At 36.9% G+C, this 21,235-nt stretch overlaps 1 protein-coding gene and 1 pseudogene across 1 annotated transcript in view; one reads left to right on the plus strand and one right to left on the minus strand.

Moving 5' to 3' along the window:
• Nucleotides 1-342: 342 nt before the first annotated feature.
• On the minus strand, nt 343-1,410 carry LOC137236377 (jerky protein homolog-like; annotated as a pseudogene).
• A 10,327-nt stretch (nt 1,411-11,737) lies between these two features.
• LOC137238935 (dynein regulatory complex subunit 5-like) overlaps nt 11,738-21,235 on the plus strand; it is a 30,002-nt gene continuing 20,504 nt past the window's right edge. The window contains exons 1-6 of the mRNA XM_067763957.1: nt 11,738-11,946; nt 11,982-12,331; nt 13,959-14,136; nt 14,211-14,407; nt 14,474-14,724; nt 14,794-14,971. Coding sequence (XP_067620058.1) covers nt 11,738-11,946; nt 11,982-12,331; nt 13,959-14,136; nt 14,211-14,407; nt 14,474-14,724; nt 14,794-14,967 — 1,359 coding nt within the window. The 3' untranslated portion in view covers nt 14,968-14,971. The remainder of the gene's footprint in view (nt 11,947-11,981; nt 12,332-13,958; nt 14,137-14,210; nt 14,408-14,473; nt 14,725-14,793; nt 14,972-21,235) is intronic.

Here is a 21,235-nt window from a genome sequence, read left to right on the forward strand (position 1 = left end):
ACAGTGCACTCGATTTAATATGAACCAATTAAAACCTGTTTAGTTTTGCGAGATTGTTCATATTTACGAAAGGCAACTAAATTGAAAAATATTATATTTAATTAGTTTTAAGACATATATTTTTTATTTAAAACCGCAAAAGAAACTTTACTTATTCATTTTTTCACATTACACAAATAAAAAATCAGTTACAGTCAAAAAGTTAGTTATGCATAAATAAATTCAAATTCAGTTAAATTATTGGAAAAATTTCTGTCGAAAAAAAATCAGTAATCCGCTTTTGTTGTTTCTTTTGTTCAAGCATCTTAAAAACTGCCTTTTCCCTAAACTTCTTCAACACATTTAAATCCGATTTATCAACAATTTCAATTTCAGCCCATTCCAAAGTTTTATTAAACATGTCAATAGCTTCCTTTGACGTAATCGTCCTTCTGCCTCCACAGAACAGTCACCATCATCGTCGGACATTTCCTCTATTTCATTGTCATTACATTCAATAGCATCATCGTTCCATTCTCTAACGTTGAAAGCAGTGAATTCAACCTAAAGTGAAATTTAATAAAAATAAAAAAAATAAAAATTCTTTGACTAACGGTTCTAAAACACAAACCTCAGGTCTCAAGTATGACAAAAGATTGGCTGCACCTTCCTCCAAATCTCTTACATTCATATTTAAGTTGCTTCGAAGAACACTCAAAGGAATTTCATCTTCAGGATCCTCTTGATTTTCTACCATACTTAAAACATTGCTCCAACATTTGGATAGCACAAAAGCATCTATCTTACTCCATGCATATTCTAAAGTAACAATCGCGTCCTTAAGTGTAATTTGCTTTAGAGCCTCAAGCAAATTAAACCCCTTTCCAGCAACAGAAGCCAAAAGACAGTTTCTATAGTAAAGTTTCGTAATCCTGATTGCGTTTTGATCTATAGGTTGTATAAGAGGGGTGACATTTGGTGGCATAAACATTGCTAATATGCAGCCGTCTTCACTTTTTAGTTCATCCTCGGGTGGATGCGCTGGAGCGTTATCAATTAGAAGGATAGTTTTTACTGGTAATCCCTTTTCCATCAAAAACTTTGTAAACTAAACAAATTTTATGAGCTTTAAGCTACTGAGATAGAATAACCTCAGGTATGAATGAACGGTGGAACCAATCTTTAAAAATTGCCGCAATCATCCAAGCGGATTTAGAATGTCGATAATACACTGTGCAGTCGAAACCTTTAAAACAACGGGGGTTTTTAGCCTTTTCGACTACAAGAAGCTTGCGTTGATGAGATCCTGACACATTTGAACAGCACAAGAAAGTTGCTCTTTGCTTTTCCATCTTTGAACCTGGAGCAGATTTTTTAGGGATGACACATACGTCTTTTGTGGCAAAAGTTTCCAGTATAAACCGGACTCATCGGCGTTGTATAGTTGCTCACGACTTAATCCAAGCTCCTCCATTTTCGCCTTTAACGCTTTTTTGAATGGGTCAACTAACTGGGGTTGTGAAGATAGTTTTTCTTCAGAAACTTGGAGCAAACGAACGCCATATCTCTTTTTAAAATTTTAAAGCCATTCATCAATGGCAATGAATTCAAAGCAATTTTTCTTAGTTTTAAAATGAAGATCCTTTGCTTTTTCTTTTAACATAAGCCCGTTAACCGGGAGCTTTTTGTTTCTCATATTCAAAAACCATCGATACAGAGATTTTTCCATATTTGGGTACTCTGAATGACGCAAAGTTTTCCTCTTTCCAGGATCGATAAAGGTATTTTTGAGACATTTAGAGATAGCATTTTTATTTTTATTAATTCCGCATATTGTAGACTTTGTCACTCCATATTTACGAGCTAAATTAGTAACACTTTCACCCTTTGGTAAATATTCCAGAATATCTGATTTTTCTCTTAACGTCAAAAACTTGTGCTTTTTTGTGTGCATTTTTTAAACTGATCTATATTAGAATTTTTTGCAAGAAAATGAAGTACCAATCGTGCGCGCATGAAAAGACCAACTAACGACTTTGAAAATTTGTACTGACGACTAAACGTTAGAGAAAGCATAGCATGTAAGCATGTGTATACGAGTGAACGCGAGCATTTCTCAGCGACGGTTATGTACATTTTAAATTTAAATAACTAGGGGAGTCCCCAATTTATGAGGCTCTTGAAATTCGATAGAAATTTGAAAATCAATAATGTTCATATTTTAGAGCCTTTGCCAAAAGTTCATATTTTAGAGTACTCAATGGAAGTGAAAAAGTGTTCATATTTTGGGGTGTTCACATAATAGGGTGTTAATATTATCGCGAGTGCACTGTATTTATGTAATTATGTATCTATTTTGTCCTTTGGTAGGGTTTTTATACTCAGTTGAGCAGAGCTCACAGAGAATACTAACTTTGATTGGATAACGGTTGGTTGTACAGGTATAAAGGAATCGAGATAGATACAGACTTCCATATATCAAAATCATCAGTATCGAAAAAAAATTCGATTGAGCCATGTCCGTCCGTCCGTCCGTCCGTCTGTCCGTTAACACGATAACTTGAGTAAATTTTGAGGTATCTTCATGAAATTTGGTATGTAGGTTCCTGGGCACTCATCTCAGATCGCTATTTAAAATGAACGATATCGGACAATAACCACGCCCACTTTTTCGATATCGAAAATTTCGAAAAATCGAAAAAGTGCGATAATTCATTACCAAACACGGATTAAGCGATAAAACTTGGTAAGTTAGTTGAACTTACGACGCAGAATAGAAAAATGGTAAAAGTTTGGACAATGGGCGCCCACTTTTAAAAGAAGGTAATTTAGAAGTTTTGCAAGCTGTTATTTGGCAGTCGTTGAAGATATCATGATGAAATTTGGCACGAACGTTACTCTTATTACTATATGTCTGCTTACTAAAAATTAGCAAAATCGGAGAACGACCACGCCCACTTTTTAAAAAAAAAATTTTTCTAATTCAAATTTTAAAAGAAAAGTTAATATTTTTACAGTATATAAATAAATTATACCAACATTCAACTCAAGTAATGATATGGTGCAACAAAATACAAAAATTAAAGAAAATTTCAAAATGGGCGTGGCTCCGCCCTTTTTCATTTACTTTTAATGCCATAAGTCGAACAAAAATTTACCAATCCTTGTGAAATTTGGTAGAGGCTTAGATTCTAGGACGATAACTTTTTTCTGTGAAAAAGGGCGAAATCGGTTGAAGCCGCGCCCAGTTTTTATACACAGTCGACCGTCTGTCCTTCCGCTCGGCCTTTAACACGATAACTTGAGCAAAAATTGATATATCTTTACTAAACTCAGTTCACGTACTTATCTGAACTCACTTTGTATTGGTGTAAAAAATGGCCGAAATCCGACTATGACCACGCCCACGTTTTCGATATCGAAAATTACGAAAAATGAAAAAAATGCCATAATTATATACCAAATACGAAAAAACGGATGAAACATGGTAATTGTATTGGTCTATTGACGCAAAATATAACTTTAGAAAAAAACTTGGTAAAATGGGTGTGACACCTACCATATTAAGTAGAAGAAAATGAAAAAGTTTTGCAGGGCGAAATCAAAAGCCCTTGGAATCTTGGAAGGAATACTGTTCGTGGTATTACATATATAAGTAAATTAGCGGTACCCGACAGATGAAGTTCTGGATCACCCTGGTCCACATTTTGGTCGATATCTCGAAAACGCCTTCACATATACAACTAAGGGCCACTCCCTTTTAAAACCCTCATTAATACCTTTAATTTGATACCCATAGCGTACAAACACATTCTAGAGTCACCCCTGGTCCACCTTTATGGCGATATTTCGAAAAGGCGTCCACATATAGAACTAAGGCCCACTCCTTTTTAAAATACTCATTAACACCTTTCCTTTGATACCCATATCGTACAAAAAAATTCTAGAGTCACCCCTGGCCCACCTTTATGGCGATATCTCGAAAAGGCATCCACCTATGGAACTAAGGCCCAATCCATTTTAAAATACTTATTAACACCTTTCATTTGATACCCATATCGTGCAAACAAATTCTAGAGTCACCCCTGGTCCACCTTTATGGCGATATCTCGAAAAGGCGTCCACCTATACAACTAAGGCCCACGCTCTTTTAAAATACTCATTAACACCTTTCATTTGATACCCATATTGTACAAACGCATTCTAGAGTCACCCCTGGTCCACGTTTATGGTGATATCTCGAAAAGGCATCCACCTATGTAACTAAGGCCCACTCCCTTTTAAAATACCCATTAACACCTTTCATTTGATACCCATATCGTGCAAACAAATTCTAGAGTCAGCCCTGGTCCACCTTTATGGCGATATCTCGAAAAGGCGTCCACCTATAGAACTAAGTCCCACGCTCTTTTAAAATACTCATTAACACCTTTCATTTGAAACCCATATCGTACAAACGAATTTTAGAGTCACCCCTGGTCCACCTTTATGGCGATATCTCGAAAAGGCGTCCACCTATAGAACTAAGGCCCACGCCCTTTTAAAATACTCATTAATACCTTTCGTTTGATACCCATATTGTACAAACGCATTCTAGAGTCACCCTTGGTCGACGTTTATGGAGATATCCCGAAAAGACGTCCACCCATAGAGATAAGGCCCACTCCTTTTTAAAACACTTATTAACACCTTTCGTTTGATACCCATATTGTACAAACGCATTCTAGAGTCAACCCTGGTCCACTTTTATAACGATATTCCGAAAAGTCGTCCACCTATAGAACTAAGGCCCACTCCCTTTTAAAATACTCATTAACACCTTTCATTTGATACCCATATAGTACAAACAAATTCTAGAGTCACCCCTGGTCCACCTTTATGGCGATATCTCGAAAAGGCGTCCACATATAGAACTAAGGCCCACGCCCTCTTAAAATACTCATTAATACCTTTCGTTTGACACCCATAGTGTACAAACGCATTCTAGAGTCACCCCTGGTCCCCTTTATGGCGATATCACGAAACGGCGTCCACCTATGGAAATAAGGATCACTCCCTTTTAAAATACTCATTAACACCTTTCATTTGATACCCATATCGTACAAACAAATTCTAGAGTCAACTCTGATCCACCTTTATGGCGATATCCCTAAATGGTGTCCACCTATAGAACTATGGCCCACTCCCTCTTAAAATACTCTTTAATACCTTTCATTTGATACACATGTCATTCAAACACATTCCAGGGTTACCCTCGGTTCACTTTCCTACATGGTTATTTTCCCTTATGTTGCCACCATAGCTCTCAACTGAGTATGTAATGTTCGGTTACACCCGAACTTAACCTTCCTTACTTGTTTATATTACATTTAGTTACACTTTTTATGCAAAGCAATTTATTTTGAATTATTTTTATGGCACTTAACGTTCTAGTGAGTAAGCACATTTGGATGCAGAAGCTAGTAGAGAAAATTACTTGGGTATGTTAAGTAGAGAGAAATAGCTACAATATTAAGATGATACAACAAGCGATACTTTGGGCTGAGTAGGCAATGAGGAGTAAAATAACATTGCGATGAAAATATATTTCTACCGGTCCTCGACTTTAGCAGCAGAGGAAGGGATAGGTCACCCCAAAAGGAAAGAGTTAGAATTTGGCACATTTTACATGACTCTACACTATCATGCTCTCAACTCCGTTAAACTCTAGATATTAATCCCTATTACGGTTGTCAATATCAACCATCACTTCGTATGGTCATCGACAGCACGTCAATGCGAAATTGGTATTTACTAAAACAATGTATTAAAGTTGATGTGTTATCGATAGTTTTATAAAAAAACTATGATCCCTATACTTTTGAAAATTGTTTATTTACAATTTGTTCAGTGGTTATTTGGTAATTAGTGTAAAATTTGTGATTTAAAATGCTTTTCGTATCAGACAGTGAAACTTCAAGTGATGACGAGTGCAAGGAGATGTTACTTCTCCAAAGAAAAGAGATGCGCCAAAGGTTTGACATTTTAAAATTTGCGAGATAGGAAATTAGTACTATAATTGCTGCTTTCCATTAGAGCACAATCCTTCATTCCGGGCAAAATATAAAGAATTTATTTAAAATTTGTTAAACCCCTTGGCAAGGGTTGGATTTTTTCCAATTCTGCGACAAGCTCCGTGAATTGTTTGTTGTTTATGATTTTTACCATTTTCTGAAATTTAATAAAAAATTAATAAATAAAATGTATTTATAAGAATAAATTTCTATTGCAGCGCTTGTCGTCACCAAAAACTATGGTGACAAATTTCACGTCACGTCACGTCAACACAACTTCGGTATTATTTTAGCCGATACCAAAGAAGCATCAACACCTGTCAATAGTTATCGACTTTGACAACGCCGATAACAATTCATGGGCATCGAAACTAATTTTCTCACTATTGACAACCATAATAGCGGTGATGTTTTGGGTAAACTGCTCAAAAATGGGCTGGCTACGTTTGAAAAAATAGTAATCTATACCCTTATTATCTCTCCCTTTCTCTTCCCCAGCCCTTCCATCTTCCACTTCTTTCACCTCCATTTCCCCTGGCTCTTGCTCATCGCATTCTTATTAATATATGTGTCTACATCTATTCCTGTTCATACTTATTCCTATTTCCCGTTTGATTTCCATTCTTATTCCTATTCCATATGCTTCTTATTCCTATTCTTCTTAGTGGACACGTTCCTCTTTCAATTGATAGTCCTATTCCTATAGAAATTGTCTTTTTAGTTCCCATTCCTCATCTTATTCCTATTACTATTACTATTACTATTACTATTATTATTACTAATATTATTACTATTACTATTACTATTTCTACTCCTATTCCTAAAGTCAAGTTTCTACTCGTATTCTTATTCCTATTTCTCTTAATAGTTATATTCTTATTTCAACTCCGATTTACTCATTGTTTCTTATTCTTGGTTTACTGTTTCCCACCATTCGTTCTGCTGGCGATTCTCTTTACCTTTACGTCTCCGATTCCGATCCCTACTCCTGTTTCAATTCCCATTTGACTTCCTGTTCTTATTTCAATTTTTTTTTGTGTTTATAGTCCTATACGTCTTCCTATTTCAAAATGCATTCCTCTTCCATTCAATGATTTCAATAGTTATTCCTACTACTATTCCTATTCGGTTTTCTTGTCATAGACATTGTCCTCTTTCAATTAGCTTTCTTCTTTTTATTACATACTCATGTTTCTATTTCTACTCTTATTTCTACTTCGATTCCAATGCCTATTATATATTCCTTGTCCTACTTTAATTCATATTCCCCTTTCAACCCAGACTTTTCAAACGTAGTGAATTTCATTGAGATCGACTGATAGTCATACTGAAACACAGGAAACCATTGCGCAATTACTGGCTGGTGTGAACTGATTCCGTAGCAGATGTACGTGTCGACATACTTAGAAAGGTGCTATAAAACTTATCAGCGATATCCAGTATGCCTTGTGGGTAATATCACCATCATCTCAATGCCTTAACGCCTAGGCTTCTTCCTCCTTTTTCATGTAGTGATAACGAGACTCTCCGAAGGTTTGGGGAGTTGTATCGATGTTGATGATTCTTTGCTGGATATACACCCTATATGTTCCGGAAAATAGCAACATTAAAGTAACAGCCCGACCAACGCGGAAGCAATTTGACATGACCACGTTGAACCTTCCCGTCATCCAACTCCTTTCTTTCCTAAGGAGCTTGACAGCGTAGATCCTCGTCTGCTTAATAAACAGGTTTCATCACTGTAGGATGAGAATGATAATTGGCGAAGCTATAAACTTCGCTAGCAATCCTTTGAGAGGGTTGCACTAAACAACCCCTTTGATTTTCAATCGCCGCTTAGTCGATTTACGCCGTTTAGGAACTATCCCGCGCTAGCTACCCCTGCTTCGCAATAAGTCGCGCCAATTGGGACCGCCTCCACCTGCCCATCCCAACTCAATGGAGATTTCGCCGTTCATCAGCTTCCACATAAAATCGTCGATACCGGCTTCATCAGTTCGCATAACATGACCTCAGCACAGCTTTTGGGATTTTATTCACTGTGCTATGTTCATATCTTCATTAAGTTCATAAACAGGATCATAAATATTGCGTCGGCATCATGGACAGGACCATAAATATTTCAGAGAAATTTTCTTTCGAACACTCCACGGGCCACCTCATCTTCTCTCGACACCGTCCATGACTCCTAGCCTTACATCAGGATAGGAATGATAAGCTATTCGTAGGGTGTGATTTTTGTTTCCTTCGATCTTAAATAAATACCCCGCAAAAAATGTATTTGGTCTTGCATAAAAAAAGCATATCCGACTATAGCTAGTTTTGATATCATAATATGGGTTGGACTGGTCCCTTTTGTTTGATCATATCCCGTGGAAAGGCCAATTGTACCTGTTTATGCCTGAACCGATATAGCCGGACTGGTCCTCTTTATATCCTTACGGGCACTGTCGGATAGGTCCTCTCTCTACTTACCTTTATACCTTAATGGGTACTGCCGGACAGGTCGCCTTTTTAACGCTACTGACACTGTCGAACAGGTCCAGGACAAACCTCCTTCTACCAGTATAGGAGATCTTACCGGTCAATAAATACCTCACATAGACTGAATGTGCAAAGTGTTACCAGAATTTGTTTGGCGACGGAAGAACCCCAATCAGGACTTATGTTATAGAATAACTTCGTTTTCTTGGCAAAAGAAGAAGTTTTCTAAGACCTAGCTTAATTGCTGCCTCGATATCTGGCAAGGACGTGAACACAGAACGTGCTCAGCTTTTTCTTACTGCAGCACGCACTTCCTACACCTGCTTTTATTGACGAGACCTAACTTATATGCATGTGACGCCAGAAGGCAGTAAGTATGCCTATCGTGGGCTTTAAGTCTTCTCTCTTCAGAGATATGAACCACTTTGTGTTTCTAATAACGTAGGCTTTGCACAAGATTTTGGAAATTTCGCAGCCCCGAGCTTTTGTCCTTACCTTTCCTGCTTGATGTATGTTTTTGTAGCGATAAGGACACTCCCCGAAGGCCTTGGGGAGTGTTATCGATGCTGATGGTCCTTTACCGGATGCAGATCCGGCACGTTCCGGTACACTGTTTGATGGATCATAGCAACTCCGCGCTCCTATTGATTTCTCCCAAACGGATTTGGATTAGAGATATACGCCGCCGATTAGGGTCGTTTTTCAGACGCCGCCGCCGAATGTCAAAACTATCGGCGCGGCGGCGGTTTTTAAAACAAAACACTAAAAGAAAAGTTATATATCTAATAAATTTATATACTCACTTTGCATATTTTTTTCAAAAAATTGATAATGAACAATGAATTCAAATAAAATGACCCAAGGCGAATATATTTTCAAATTGTCCTCAAGTTGTTAAAAAAAAAATTTACCAAAAAAGGTGCCGATTTAAAAAATATTTATATTGTGATTGGCTGAAAGAATAAGCGAAATCAGTGACGCAAAATCCTTTAGTAGGTTCTGGGGGCATACACACTCCTTTGAAATTATTCTTACCTCATACTTAAGTTCAGGATATACGTATATCCTTGAAAAATCACTTGGGCTTACATTCAAACATCTGTTGTCTATTTGCGAAACTATACAATAGGGTCTGAAATATTAATTTTCATTTTCCCACTTAATCCTTCAACACCCAAGTCTCCCGGTTTGAGATTTCCTAAAGCTGGCGGCCCTATCCAAAACTAGTCCCTTGGAGTGAATCACATTGATTATAGCCTATCAACCAAGTTTAAATATCACCTACACGCTACGGCTCCTTTTACAAATGTGAATATGCAGGCACATATATTTACCAGGTGAGGCTTCGTCCTTCGCAAGAACACTCAAAGTGGTGAAGGAAAAGCTTTCCCAAGACAGTCGAACTAAGGACCGTGTGTTCTACTACCCTAACGTAGTGGAACTAGTCTGAAAACTGAAGCTACGCGGTCATCCATAATGAGCTCTTATATCATAAGGCCGGAAAACAGAAGTTAACATCTTTCAACTTAAAATCAGTCGACTTTCGTTCTAAAATATAGTTTTGATTTAACGAAGACTATTGAAATCAATGTTGTGAACACAAACACCTGCAAATTTTTGTCTACATTTTAGAAATTTTATCCAGGGTCCTTGTAAAATTTTAATTATGTAGATGCGCCGAAGATTATACGATTTTCACCCATTACGCAATGACATCCACTTAGACTGCTTATGATTTCGAGGGCGGCATCTTCGGCCGAATAGTCACTCCCTAACGTTTCAAGCGTTTCTCTGGTGTAGCTCGGCAGCATAGCGCGACAAAAGCATCCGTTGGAAAGTCCTTGGAGCTACACCTAGAGCTTCTAGGAAAGTGACGTCAACGAAGGTATGAGTTCGAAGTCGCAGTCCTATAGCTTTTGTACTGGTATATGGTGTGAGGGTCAGGAGGCGTGGTAGAGACTGGTGGTCGGGATTGCTACTGTTCGCACATCGGGAATAGCTCTTAAAAACAGTCGAAACAACTGGAGGCGCCCTGTTCCACGAGAGTCATGAGTATTAAAAGACCATTAATAGAAACCGTAAGTCGTCTTTGTGCGTGGCCGCCAAGGAGCCACAAAATTTTAAAGGAATTGTGTTTGCGACAATTATTAGGAGTTAACCCTGTGTGAAACTACGCTTTGAACGAGATATACAGACAAAAGTGTGACTATTTTATGTATCTCTATTTCTTTTCAGCAGACACAGCAGTACCAATTCCAAAGACCGGGGTTAGGTTCGAAGCCTCTCTGGAGTAAGCGAACGAGGGACAGACGCTCAGCAAGGAGCTACTCCTGTAAATTTTTGAACGGTCTGCGAGATCTTGCGGCAAAAACCCCGGATCTTTCCGAAATGGCCAACACGTTGATTTCCTTAAATACTTACAAACAAAACTTTTCCTAAATATTATTTTTTTAATAGAAAAATCAAGCTTTTTAAAGTAAGAACACCGCTGGTATATAATACAACCTACGCCGCCGCCGCCGATAAAGTGATCGGCGTAAACCTCTAATTTAGATGTCTATTGTGGTTTCAGCGAGTGTTGTACCCTCCTTTGCCAACACTTTATGACAGGTAACCCAGTATGGATGTATGGCAAGGCCAGAGCGAAGTTTTTCCAATGGTTCTTTGCATTACAAAACACTTCTTGATTAAGTACTGCGCGAGATTATTGCCTTAATCGCCGCCTGACTAAATGAGAAACAAATGATAAAAACCCTGCTTTTCGAAAAATCGGTTGGATGGGTGGTATATGCTATAGTGGTCCGATCCGGTCGGTTCCGACAAGTGATTAATCGGACACCCAAATATATCCGCTCACCAAATTGCATCAAGATATCGCAAAAATTGACAGACTTGTTTGCGTTCAAACAGACAGACAGATGGACGGACAGATAAAAAGACAGACGGACATGGCTAAATCAACCCAGCTCGTCATCCTGATCAATTCGGTATGCTAGCAGCGCCGCGTTAAGAGCTTCTGAACATCTCTTTTGGGTTTTAATCTGCCTACGAATTTGTGTACCCCGTCGTTAATGTAAAACGCCAGAACACATATACAATTACCATAACGACACAATCGCCATTATTTATTTTGCTTGCATAAATAAATGTTACCTGAACAATTTAATCCACATAAGCCTTTAAGTAAAACTTATTTTTAATTAAAACAAAAACTACAAGCAATGAATTTCTCATGTACCGAATTTGTCTCTAGTGTGAGTGTGAATACCTCTAAAGCATATTTCAATCCAAGCGATGAGATATTACCACGATTGCACGATAAATCCTTACTTGATAGTCATGACCAGCAGAAGCAGCAGCCATTGCCAACTCAACCGGAATCATTGCGTCATTTGGCGCTCGATGCCATCGTTGCCAATTGGAATGGTAATAATTTCATTACTATTATATCAACGACAATACAAGTAGCATATTTAAATCAGTGGTGTTGACGCGTCAAGAGGATCGTAACTACATACTCACTCACCTGGATACGCAACTGCCGCTGAAGCTACTTACCGAACACATACGTGACAACTACTTTTGGCGACATTGTTGTCAACAACGTTGGAAGCCACATCATCACACAAATAGTCTGTCACAAGCGCAACCATGGATTAGCATCTACATGCAGCGACATCTGCAGGACTATATCGAATGCGTGGAGACGTGCGATTATGAGCAAGAGCAAGCGCAAGTGGTGTTGGATATTTGTGCGCCATATGTAAATCGATTGGAGATAACACGTTTACAACCGGCCACCGATGGACGTAATGGTGAGTAGGCAAAGGAAAGTATAGAAATATATTGGAGGTAAGAAAAAATATGTGAAAAAGCAAGCCATAAAACCAAAACAAAATTGAAATTGCAACCCAAGCATTTCGAACCGCTTAATTATTTCGAAACCGAAATCGGAATGGAATTGCAACCCAACCTTTTGGAACCGTTGAATTTTTTCATAACCAAAATCGCAACGTCAACCGTTTACAATCATTTCATTTTGTAAAACCACCACCGTTTAGAACCATTTCATTTCAAAAATAAAATAGGAAATGTAACCCTTTGCAACGGTTTTGTTGTTCCAAACGAAAATCGAAACATACTCGTTTAAAACCGGTTTATTGTTCAAACCGAATACGAAGTTGTTGACGTGTGGGACATTTCCTTTTTTCAAACTGTTTAGAACCGTTTCAGTTTTCGAAACTGGAATAGAATTCGTGACCATTTACAACCGCTTTATTTCAACACAAAAATAGGAAATGTAACCCATTTTGAACGTTACTGAAACAGAACGTTTACACTGTTGTTCCAAATGGAAATCGAAATCGTACCCATTTGGAACCGTTTAAATTTTCAAAGCCGAAAACGAAATTGTAAAAGTTTGGGAATTTTTTTCTCCTTTCAAATCTTCAAACCTTTTAGAGCCGTTATATTTTTCAAAGCCGAAACCAAAATTGGAACCATTTGGGACTTTCCATCTTTGCAAACCTTTTAGAACCATTTCAGTTTTCAAAGCCGCAGTTGAACCGTTATATTTCTCAAAACCGCTTTATAATTCTAAACGGTAACCGTTTAAAACAGGTTAATTTTTCAAATTCAAACCGAAATCGTCATCGTTTAGAACTGTTTCCTATTTGAAAGTCGAAATTGAAGCCGTAACCGTTTAAAGTCACTTTCTTTTTCAATACCGTATTCGAAAAGGTGGCCCTTTAGGAAGTTGATTTTTTAAAAACCAGAAGCGAAATTGTAATTGTTTAGAAACGTAGTATTTTGCAAAACAAATGAAAATCGAAACCGTTTAGAACCGTTTTACATTTCAAAACCGGAGCTTATTTATTCCATATATCCTAGAGGTTTAGAACCGTGTTTTCGAAACCGAAACTGTAATTGCTTTGAACCGTTATCAGTTCAAAAGCTAAATTGAAGCAGTAATCGGTACGAAGCTTTCTTTTTCCTTTAACCGAAAATGAAACAGTAACCGTTTAGAACCGTTTCCTTTTTCAAAACCTAATTGAAACGGTAGCCGCGGTTCTACTTTTCAAAATCGATACCATTTATGATCTTTTCATTTTTCAAATATAAAATTGAGACCATAATCGAAGTTCTTCGAAGTGTTGCACAGTAAAGCCAAAGTACAAATCGTATTAATTTTTAACCGTTTAATTTTTCAAAGGCTGAATCGTACAATTATGAGCATTTGACTCGTTTCATTTTTGTGATGCATCTTGATCTTCTCATAAAAGCCGAAACCGAAACTTTAACGATACAAACTCGTACAACGAAACCGGTTTCATTTCTTGCAAAAAAGGTGGTACGGAAATCACCAAACAGATGGAAAGTGTATTAATATTACAATTCTTCCGGTGACTTCCTTATACTTTTGTCTTAACTCCATATCGACAGATCACATTCCACTCGATTTCATATTGAGCAACTTACCCGAATTGCAAATGCTACGCTTGACTTACGCAACAAAGACGGTGGGCAGTAACTTTTGTTTGGGTAGCAATACAATGTCAAAGAAAGATATAACGACACTGTCACGCGGACTAAGTGAGTGTCATGAGTTAGTCACATTTTGGTAAGCTTCAAGTGCATGTAGTATTGTATGGCTCCCATCACCTTACGTTAATAGTACCCTTTTTCTTGAGAAAGCCTACATAGCACCAAACTCGAATCATATCAATTGCCATTATTGGCGTACGCTCTGGATATAGGCCGTCACAAGTTAACTTCATTGTCTATAATTCATTGCACTATGCGTGATGCTGGGATTAAAGAATTTGTGAGTGTATGCAATAAGGAATCTTTTGGCACATTGGTGTTACTCGATCTGACGGATAATAGAATTAGTGAGTACGGAAACCCCTTCACTGAAGCTCATATTTTGCAGGTTTTTTCTTCTCCTTAACTTTCAGCCTCCGAAGGCGCATACATACTCAGTCGCACTATTAGAGGACATTCTCTACGCAAACTAATATTACGCATGAATCCAATTGAAAGTGATGGTGCTGCTGCCATTTTTTCGCTCATGTATGTAATACCCGTAGAGATGATTGATATAAGTGGTTGTTCCATTTGTTCATCGATTACGAAATTATTCATGAAATTGATTGTGACGAATAAGTCATTAATTAGTATTGATGTTTCGAACAATGATGTGGGTGAGGTAACACACTTTCAAACTTGGTCCTGAAGGTAGTTTTTATAAAAATAACTAATATCTATTTTACTACAGGAATTTGCCAAGCAACTCTGCAAAGTCATTGGTTTCAATAAGGTGTTGCAACATTTAGATTTACGCAATACCGGAATAAGTCTCGAAAGGCGAATCAAAATTAAGGATATTCTTAAGCTGAATCAGATGAAAGACAAAACCCTCCTCAAAAAAATATTAGCGGCGAAAGCTTAAAGAGGTATCTCATTTTTCCGGCTCAAGCCATCGTATAGAGATTGTTCAGCACACTGCCATATCGATGGTCTCACGTACAAGTTCTTACATAAGAAAAGTTTTTATTAAACGAGGTCGACTCTCGGTGGTATATCAGCCTTCCAGAGTATTTTTGCCATGAAAAGGAAAAAATTGACAGATGCTATTCGATGTAGGTCCTCCAATTCGTAAAAAAAATAAAAAAATAGTACACGATACGATGTATATTAAACTCATACTGGATGTCTGCAGAGTGTTTCCAGAATTTGGTTGACGATCATACTAAAAAACTCAACAAAGCAACAGGACTTATGTTTTAAAATAATACTTTCCTCTTAGCAATTTTTTAGGGCCCATCTTAATTGCTGTCTCGATAATTGATTACTCTGCCGCGCCTAGGAGTTGGAGACTTAACCTCGTGAGCTCAGAACACCACACAGAACGTGACCAACCGTTTCTTACTGCAGCCCGCACTTCCTTTATATGCTGCTACTAACAGCGCCTAACTTATGAGCATACGTCTCCGAAAGGCAGTGTAATTACACCCATCCTCAGATTGTAGTCATCTCTTATTTATAAGTTTTTGTCGAATGCTATAAGACTTGCACATCTTATTTTTCTCCTTGTAGCAATAAAGAGACCCCTCGAAGATTTTGACGATTTTTACCGATGCATGTAGTACGTTTCGGAAAATAGCACGTTCTAATATGACGACGTTCAATCTCTGGCTCATTCCCTGCTTCCGTGAGGAACATGTGGTCGTCAGAGCCTCGCCTGCTAACTAAGCAGGATTGGCCACAGGTAGGTTGGATCGGAAAAAAATAGCGCTATCCTTCCTTGAAAGGGGTGCGTTACATAACCTCAGCACAACGCCTAATCTTACGCCATCAAAGTTTCCTACACAAAAAAAGTTGGAGCACCACCGCCTTGGCACATACGATGCAAGGGTGCGGGATTGACGTTTTCCAAAGAAGGCCAGTCGATCACGCAAGCGCCCTATTGTTTCCTCAAACGCCAATACTAATTGCACGCCATTTCAGGTCGCTTTCTAGCAATCACCTTTCGGTGATCTTGATAACGATCAATGATAAGTGCTTTGGCTGGGCAGAGTTAAGTGCTGTACTGCTCTATCCTATCTGGTAACCATTGGTGGCTACATTATTTAAGTAAACTTTTTTTGTTTACCAGTGTAATTTTATTAATTTTGCGACATAAAGGCACCCAGCTTTTAATCCTCAAAAATCACAAAAACCATTTTTTTAAATACTTATCAAAAAAAATCTGACTTGTCCCTCTTTCCACCAACTTTGGCTGCAATTAGATTTCGCAACACTTTTAACCCTCTTAGAGCCATTAACAAAGAAAAACACCTTTTCCTCTGAGGTCCTTAAAAAAGAAAATAAAAAATGAAAAATTATACACAAAACCAACAAATATGTAGAAGCAAATGCTTAAAACAACCAACTTTCAAAAAGCAATAACAACACAAAAAGTGCCAAGAATAACATAACAGCAGAAACTTTTTGCTGAAGTGGACAATCGCTCTTATTTGAGGGAGCTACTTACATACGTTTGGATGAGTGTTAAAAGTGGTGCTAGAGAATGCAAGGGGAACCATGAAAAGGGTATACACTAGGATGATCCAAAATAAGTAATGATGCGGATCATTAAGAATAGGAGTTTCATACTAACATGTGGCTTTAATTATGTTACGTCATATTTAGGAGGGTTCATTCAATTCTCTCGCTAAAACTCTGGAGTGGCTGCACCTATTTGGCTTTCCAATACAAAATGTTTAAAGTTGTGCAATACTTGCTTTTTTCTTAGTTTTTAAAAAGTTATAGGTTTCGGTTTGATAGCTCTAGAATGAGCCAGCCGCCAAATTTCAGATTTCGCTAACGCTAAAACTCCATCGCCAAAAATCTCTGAAATAGTACCAAGTGTGCAGAAAAGTATACAACGTTTAGTACTATATGATTACAAGGAATAACCGCCTGTCCTATGTTAAGCTATAGAAGTTAGGCTGTAATTCCTTGTGACATCATGTTATTTAAATTCGCATACTTTTCTGCGCACTGTGTACTGTTTTAGAGATTTTTGATGATGGAGTTTTAGTGTTAGGGAAGGTTGAAATTTGGGGGCAGATCTCAGAAAATAGCACGGGGTCGACAAATTTTAGACACAGAAATGAGCGTATACTTTTCTAAAGGTCTTTGGTGTTCAGAATTTGAAATTGGTAATGGTTTTGAAGACATTCGTTCTTGAAGATGCTAAAAACACATTTCCCTGTTACATTCATTACACTTTCTCGTCATGTAAATTTCTCTTTATTACAAAACAAATAAAATTTGAAAGTGCAGCCATTTTCTTTGAAAATATACTTTATTTTTTGGGAAGCTCCCCATGCGATTTGCGAAATAAGCTGTGTTTTTTTTTTTTTACATGTATATACATATGCACTTAAACTTTGTATGTACTGGTAAGTGCATAGCTTAATTTACACTTATAAAATTGTTGCGCATAAAATTTGTACTAAACAACCGAACACTACATACTCAGCTGCCAAATTATGGTTTATAAAACTTTAAAATTACCTTTTAAAAGTGGGCGCTTCCACGCCCATTATCCAAAATTTTACTAATTTTCTATTCTGCGTCATAAGGTCAACCCACCTACCAAGTTTCATCGCTTTATCCGTCTTTGGTAATGAATTATCGCACTTTTTCGGTTTTTCGAAATTTTCGATATCGAAAAAGTGGACGTGGTTATAGTCCGATTTCGGTCATTTTAAATAGCGATCGGAGATGAGGGCCCAGGAAATTACATACCAAATTTTATTAAGATACATACCTCAAAATTTACTCAAGTTATCGTGTTTACGGACAGACGGACGGACGGACGGACATGGCTAAATGAGTTTCTTTTTTCGTCAAGATCATTTTAATTTATAGAAGTCTATATCTATCTCGATTAGTTTAGGCCGTTACGGGGTACCGTTATGCGAACAAAATTAATATACTCTGTGAGCACTGTTCAGCTGAGTATAAAAATGTGTGTCACCACTATTCTCAGCTTTAAGTTGTGCTATGGGTTATATACTATAGCCGAAAAGGTATGTGTCTCCACTATTTTTCCATGCACTAATACTATGTGTAGATTTCGATGAACGTTTTGTTATAGTTGCAAATGTTATAGTTGCAAATGTAGATGTATGTATATACAAAAAGAAAACGGCTACTGTTCTTCAAACTGTATTATGTTTGCAATATTTTCTCCATATATAATTTGTTCACAAATTTCAAGTCTACTTTTAGGCACGTTAGTCACTTAATAACTGCATATAGCAAACTTCAGCGAACTTCGCGTATTTCAAATAAAATTGTATTAAACTAAAACATTAAAGTTAAAAGGAATTATATCGACCACTTCGTCTACTACACAACTCCAAGCCCATATAAGAAAGTCGGCCTGAAATTATTCTACACATATTGCCTTTGTTAGCAGCTATCAAGGACGTATAATAAAATAAAATAGGGGGACTCATGATAGCATATAAACTTATAAGGTGTAAAATTATATCCATTTACACACGCGGTTATAAGAACGCACCTAGTAATACTCTTGATAAACTTGATTGTTTTTCAGCTGTATTATTTCCAAAAAAATTTTTTTGATTGTTATACAAATTAAAAAATACCAAGATTAAGTGAAATCTTGTAAATTACTTGCTGATGTTGGAGATTTCTGATGAAAATGCCTGCTGTAATGTCTGCAAGGTTGCATTCCTTTGAGTTTATCGCGTTTACACAATGAAATGTGCGCGTAAATTTATACAAATTATGTAAATGATTTTTCATACAAAATTTGACAGCTCGTGCGTAAACTAGATAAATTTATACGTTTACACACTTTATAAGGCATTTATACGGTTACATGAGTCCCCCTAATATATCAGAAAAACTTTGAGCGTTTTTGAAGGAAATGATTGTGTTTACAATCGATATATTATGTCGCTTTTTAATACAAATTTGTTTTCGTGGTAATATTAAATATTGAATGCAGCCGTGAAACAAGATTTTCGTACATTTATGTAAGTATATTTGGAAAACAAGAACAAAACAATGAAAAACCTGATTCGGTATTCTGAATTAGCGAGCCAAAGGGCTTTCGAAAAGTATTAACACATTTCTGGTTCTGAACTTTTTTAAAGTTTTGTCGGTCTGTGTTATGAATAATTCCAAACAGTTTAGAGCCACCCCAAATATGGGCTTTTATATGTGAGTATACTTATATAAGTAATCACTTGAAGAAGAATTCAAGGTGGTACATACTCGTATATAACGAAAATAAAAAAATAAGCGAATAAACCGTTAAGTGCTGCCAAGTATAGTCAGCAGCCAAAACAAAACAACACTTCAAACATACACACTTCGCTGCTTATCCTCCCTCCTCTCATTTAATAGCTTTTATACAAATTGCTGCAGGGATTTCAACTTTGGTCATCAGTTTTAATTGTTGTTTTGGGTTCAAAGCATAGGTGGAGGGCGCTGCATGAAACCTTAAGGTTATGTTTTAAGTATTTAAACTTTGCTTTTTTAATGATACACAATTAATGAGATCTGATGGATTTTATAAATTTTGGCTTTATATAACTGCAGCTCTTAACCTAAATATTTATGTACATAGTATGTATAAGAATAAATATTGAAATTAAATAAAATTGGGAAGGAGTGCCATTTTTTAACCTTTGACTTTCTTTATGCGTCCCGAAGCTGTATTTTGTGTTGATGATATCCAGACATTTCCTTTGGAAATTTATAGCTGAATTCTAAGCATGGTAAGCGCAGGGCACGAGCACAAAACGTGCTCGATTGTTTTCTCCTACAATACGCACTTCCTACATCTCCTATCACCGGCCAAGCCTAATTTAAAGCATGTGCCGCCAGAAGGCAGTGTCCACTCAGAATACCCGTCATGAGTCTACAGTCCCCTCTTTTTAATGATAGAAGCAACTTTGTTAGTCTAAGGTTGTGAGACGTACACATAATCTTCGACACTTTACAACCCCGCGCTTGGTCCCGAGGGATGCGCCCTTTTCATCTAGTTGATCCGCTTTTTCATTGACATCTATTCCCATATGACCTGGGACCCAATGTAGATGTATGATTTTCCCTATCTCGATTCTTTCCAGGGATTTCTTACAAACTAACACACTTTAAGATGCTGTGCTATGCGAGATAATTGCCTTAATTGCTGCTTGGCTGTCAATATAAAAGTTAACACGGCTGCAGTTTAAGCTATTCTCTTCCAGTGTTTCTACTGCTTTGGTTGCGGGTAATACTTCCGCTTGGAAAACGCTACAGCGATCAGGCAGTCAGGATCTGTTTATTTCCGGATAAGCACAGTATGCCGCAGACCTTTCTCCTTCTACTACTTTGGACCTGTTAATGGTATATATCGTATTAAATTTTTAACTAACATGATTTCATCTATGTATGTACCTGCTATTGCTTTTAACAAGATAACCATTAAAATGATTCACCACTCATAAGCATTTGCCAATATTCATTATATACCTACCTACTCTCTCCTACATTTCTTCATTTTCCTACATGGACGACGAAGAATAAAAAATTTTTCGCGTATGCTATTTTTCAATTAAAATCAAATTGTTTTCTTGTCTGGCTTAGATGAGTGCTGTTTTTCTTTTACTGTAACTTTTGTTTATTTAGGATGTTCACAACAATACTTTGCAATGTTTATGTGAAGTGAAAAACAAAAACAAAAAAAACTGGTGATTCCCAAATGGAAAAGTGGTAAATGTGTTTTTTAAGACCCTGTATGTTTTTGTAAAAAAAAAACACTAAGCACATTACAGAAAGTATACATTAGTCATAACTAAATGTGAGTCATACTATATACAAATATACTCCACAAACATATATAAATATGTATGTAGGTTTTTCAATTTTCGCAACGTGTAAAAGTGTTAGATTGAATTTAAAATAAAGCTTACAAAAATAATAGACAAAAATCAACATTTCATGCACCTCAAAGCAAATATTCTTATTTGAAATACAATAATGTATGATATATTTATATGGGGGATTTGGCAAATACTGAACCAACGCATAAAGGCCAGTCTAACAACAAGTAGTAGAGCTGGATTCGATTCGATTTTTTATGATTTAATCGATTAAATCGAACCAAACAAAATTTATTTAAATTTTACTTATTCTTTGTAACAATG

This window comes from Eurosta solidaginis, chromosome 1, assembly GCF_040869045.1.
Source record: "Eurosta solidaginis isolate ZX-2024a chromosome 1, ASM4086904v1, whole genome shotgun sequence".
Taxonomy (NCBI): Eukaryota; Metazoa; Arthropoda; class Insecta; order Diptera; family Tephritidae; genus Eurosta; species Eurosta solidaginis.